The sequence below is a fragment of the Nanorana parkeri genome, unplaced genomic scaffold (assembly GCF_000935625.1).
Source record: "Nanorana parkeri isolate BGI_ZX_2015 unplaced genomic scaffold, ASM93562v1 scaffold569, whole genome shotgun sequence".
NCBI classification, from domain to species: Eukaryota; Metazoa; Chordata; class Amphibia; order Anura; family Dicroglossidae; genus Nanorana; species Nanorana parkeri.
This window is the reverse complement of record NW_017306837.1, coordinates 82125-86062: the sequence shown is the minus strand read 5'-3', so window position 1 is coordinate 86062 and position 3938 is coordinate 82125. Positions and strand designations below refer to the sequence as shown.

The window sequence follows — 3938 nt, the reverse complement described above, 5'->3', positions numbered from 1 at the left end:
TGTCTCTGTCTCCACTCAGCCTCCTTTGACGGATCAGGAGAGCGGCGATGAGGGGGCAGAGACAGCGATCAGCTGTCACAGAAGGCAGGCAGTGCGGGGGAGGAGTCGACTGTCAGAGGAGATCAAGCTCTCCTCCCCACACTGCTCGCTCAGCCTCCTGTGAATGTGTCAGGATGGAGAGCAGGTACAAGCACTCAGTGATCAGTGATCGCAGACTGCTTGCCTGTAAATAATTGTGGACATGGTATGTTAACTGCGTCCCCAATTATGAATGAATGGGATGTGATCTTCCTGTTCACTCAATTTTGTGTACATGGTAAACATACTATATCCACAAGTCATGAATGAACAGGAACACAGTATAGAGGATTCCTGTTCATTTATAACAGGGGCTGCAGAAAAAGAGATTGAGGACTCTGTTCTCAATCCATTTTCCTATTCTAAAATGGAAATCTAAGGGGTCTGTTTAGAGCCCCCGACTCCCCTTTTTTTTTTCCCCTCACACATGATTGGGTATTCTTTGCAAAGTTTACCTTTACCACATTTACTAAACCAATGGAAAACATCCCCAGCATAGTGCAATTTACCTTGCAAAGCCTATTTGCTTTTAGTAAATTAATCCCTTCATCTCTGTGTAATGAGCACAAGTGACACAAGAAACTGTAAAGATGGAGCAAGAAATGGAGAAGCCATATTCCTGGCTATGTAGTGTGGTAGAGTAGTGAATCGCTAGAGTTGCTGAATAGATCTTTGGCAGCTAAAACCGTTCCTCTGTATGTATCTCAACTGATTCTTTAGCTATTTATCTCATGCTTCTCTCTAAACATCATATTAAAGACAATCCTGTAATTTTGCCCAGTATAAAAGTGCATTACTTTTTTGTTTCTACAGACGCTGAAGTTACGATGTCTTTTATTTGCGAGTTCCTGCGTCAAGCCAACTTTTTGGAGGGCCATTCTGAGCAAGCCACTGTATGTATTTAATGTTACTGAAATTACCAAATATGAATTTACATAAAACCACATATGTAGTAGTATACAATGTAGTAGTTTAAAATGCACGCTATCAAAAAGAACATTATTCCTGGCACATACATTTTATTTCAGCAGAAAGAGAAGAAAAAAAAAAAAAAAAACTCCATCGTAGAACCTTTTGTCCCTAGTTCTTCCGGAGAAAGCCAAAATAACCCTTTTAGAAGGAGGGTTCAAACTCCTGACTCCTATAGGCAATTGGCTGTTTAGAGCTGCTCAAGTTTTGCTTAGAAGTGTAGTGAGCTTTTACAGTTGAACATATTCAGTATTCCCGGGGTATCATAGGCCATTGGGGGATTGGCCCCTATAACATTAAAAAAATATAAAAAGGTCACGACAATTTAAATATAAAATCTACAGTGATACTTTACTCTGAACAGGCACAAGTAAGCACATCCTGCATAGGTGCAAACTGCACCATGGTACTCTTGAGTCTAAGGGGCCCATTTACACTAGATGCGGGTCAGACAGATGCTGGAACCCCCTCCTCCTGTTGCAGAGAATTTGACACTGCTCACTACTATGTCAGGGATTGGGAGGTAATATTCAGTACGGGGGGGTGCTGATAGTAACGATCGGCCGTCAGTACGGGGGGGGGGAAAGGTTTAAAGGTTATTTGTGACTCTCTCTTGTGCCCCGGGGCAATAAATATCACATGCCAAATAAGCAAATCTCTGACATGGAAGGCCTGGCAAATGACTAAATGAAGGCCTGCATTTGCTCTTAACTGGGTGACAAGAGAATGCTATTTTTAATCAGACTCGAACCCCATAATCGTCACACACTCCTCCCATAACACACACATGGAATCCATGTGAAGTAGACGTAAATTTACGCCTCTTTCCAAATGTAAATTCGGACGAAATTTCTTGAATTTGGACATTTGGATGCAGCCAAATGTCTAAATTCCAATGAGGCTGAATGCAAACGAATCCCAATGTTTTTCTAACGAAATTTTGTATCTTAATTTAGTTCAAAAGGAACCTCAATTGGTCACATGACTGTTTACTGGCCAATCACAAAACCTCGTCCGAAACTAAAACAAAATTCCAAAAGATCCGAATAACAAAATGGTGTTCAGACCCGAAACACAAAGGAGAGCAGAATCCTAAATGAAACTTTTTTTTTTTTTTGCTGGTTTACATGTCTATTGTGAAGATGTGTTGCGATGGGTTTTGCAGCACCAGATTTTGTAAACCTGCGTGTGTGTGCTAATGACAGCGTATTGTTCCCTATTTTATTTATGAAAAAATTGTAAAAAAACACATATTTTGTAGTCAAGAAAATATGGAACATTGCATGCAGGCATTATGTAGGTGCAGCTCTTGGCTCCTTTTTTCTTTAATCACACCTTTTTCTTCAATCACTTACCTGCCTGTGGTAAAGAAGCCGGTTTACAAAGATCAACAGTGCAGGTTGAAACACAAAACTGAAGTCATCGCAGTGGCTCATCAGCAGATGGCTCGGTTTGAAGTTTCAGTCAAAGCAGAAGCTCAAAGCTAGCTGTTTTCTGTGATGTGGAAATCCCTTGTGCTTGCCTTATTTGATTTTATTATGCAGAAGCAAGATCTGCTAACCTTTGTGTCCCAGGTAATGGTAAGTTAAAGTGCACTTGTGCCCAAACTATGGGCATTAAACTATTTACATATTTGTAACACAGTAAAGGAACTTTAAAACCATCCCTGACCTCACTGACTGTTTTATTGAGAAGATATTCATTCTTAAAGGAGAACTATGAGGTGAGTGCTTTTCACTCACCTCATAGTTCTAGCCGACCTGTGACAATGAGACTGTCACAGGTCGGCTCAGTAGATCGGGAGGTAAGCGAACACATACCGGCATTCGCTCACCTCTTGATCCTGTCACGGCTCTCTGCCGTGACAGGGGAGGGACTGGATTCCCCCCCTCCCCGCTCCGATCCGCCAGCGCTGACTGGCGGAACGGAGCTACAGCTTGCAGTATACTGAGCCTAGGGTGACGGGAGGACGCTAGTTTGTGTCCTCCTGTTACCCTAAGGAGAACTACGGGGAAAAGACTTAACCCCATAGTTCTCCATTAAAGTTCCCAACAGACTGTTTAAGTCAGTTGCTGACAGCTTAGAAACACCCACTGATGGCTTGCAATAGAGTGCTGGCTGGCAGACTGCCAAGATTCTGGTGCAAGAGAAAGTAATAGGGGAGGGTTGGATTTTAATGCCTGTGATGCGAACTTCAAAAACAAATTTATTAACAATGCTTATAGAGATAAATACAGACTTGTTTTAGTCTGCTTGGACTGCTTGTTCCTAATATGTAATACTTTAGTCTGCATCATCTGGGCACAGGTCTTATTTTAAGCTGAGTGCATAATGAATCTGCATCCTCACAAAAGGCAACAATACTGCTGCTTAAAAAAACAGCACATTTAAAAAGAACAGCAGCATGCTTTACAAATGTGCTTTGGACTGCATGGTTTCAGGAGTCCGATGAATAAATATGAGGAGGAAAAAGCAGGCAGGAGAGTCCAGTCACATAACCTGTTAGTCACATGGCCAGCACTCATCCAATCAAGGAGCATCATCGGCTACTTCTGGCTCCACACCACTGCATTTTATGAATGGGTTGTAAAATGTGCATGGTAAAGGAGTGCGGAGTATAATGGAGATCCACTCTTAGGGCTTGTTCACACCGAAAGTGTGTGCGTTCCAGGGCGGTAGCTACTGGAACGCACCATGATCGCTAAGAAACTTCTCCCCGCGTTTTGGGGAGAGAGTGGTTGTGGCGGTGCATTGAATTCAACGGCACCGCTTCCACCCCCCCACCCCCCCCACAGTGCGATCGAACGTGTGGCAAGCCCTATTTTTTGCGTTTTCAGTGGAACGGAACGCTGGCAAAGTCTTGCCACGCGTTCAATCACACTGTGGGGGTG

The 3938-nt window shown here is 42.9% G+C and overlaps 1 protein-coding gene across 1 annotated transcript in view; it reads left to right on the top strand.

Moving 5' to 3' along the window:
* Positions 1–905: 905 nt before the first annotated feature.
* LOC108791716 (annexin A1-like) overlaps positions 906–3938 on the top strand; it is a 26156-nt gene continuing 23123 nt past the window's right edge. The window contains exon 1 of the mRNA XM_018562276.1: positions 906–971. Coding sequence (XP_018417778.1) covers positions 906–971 — 66 coding nt within the window. The remainder of the gene's footprint in view (positions 972–3938) is intronic.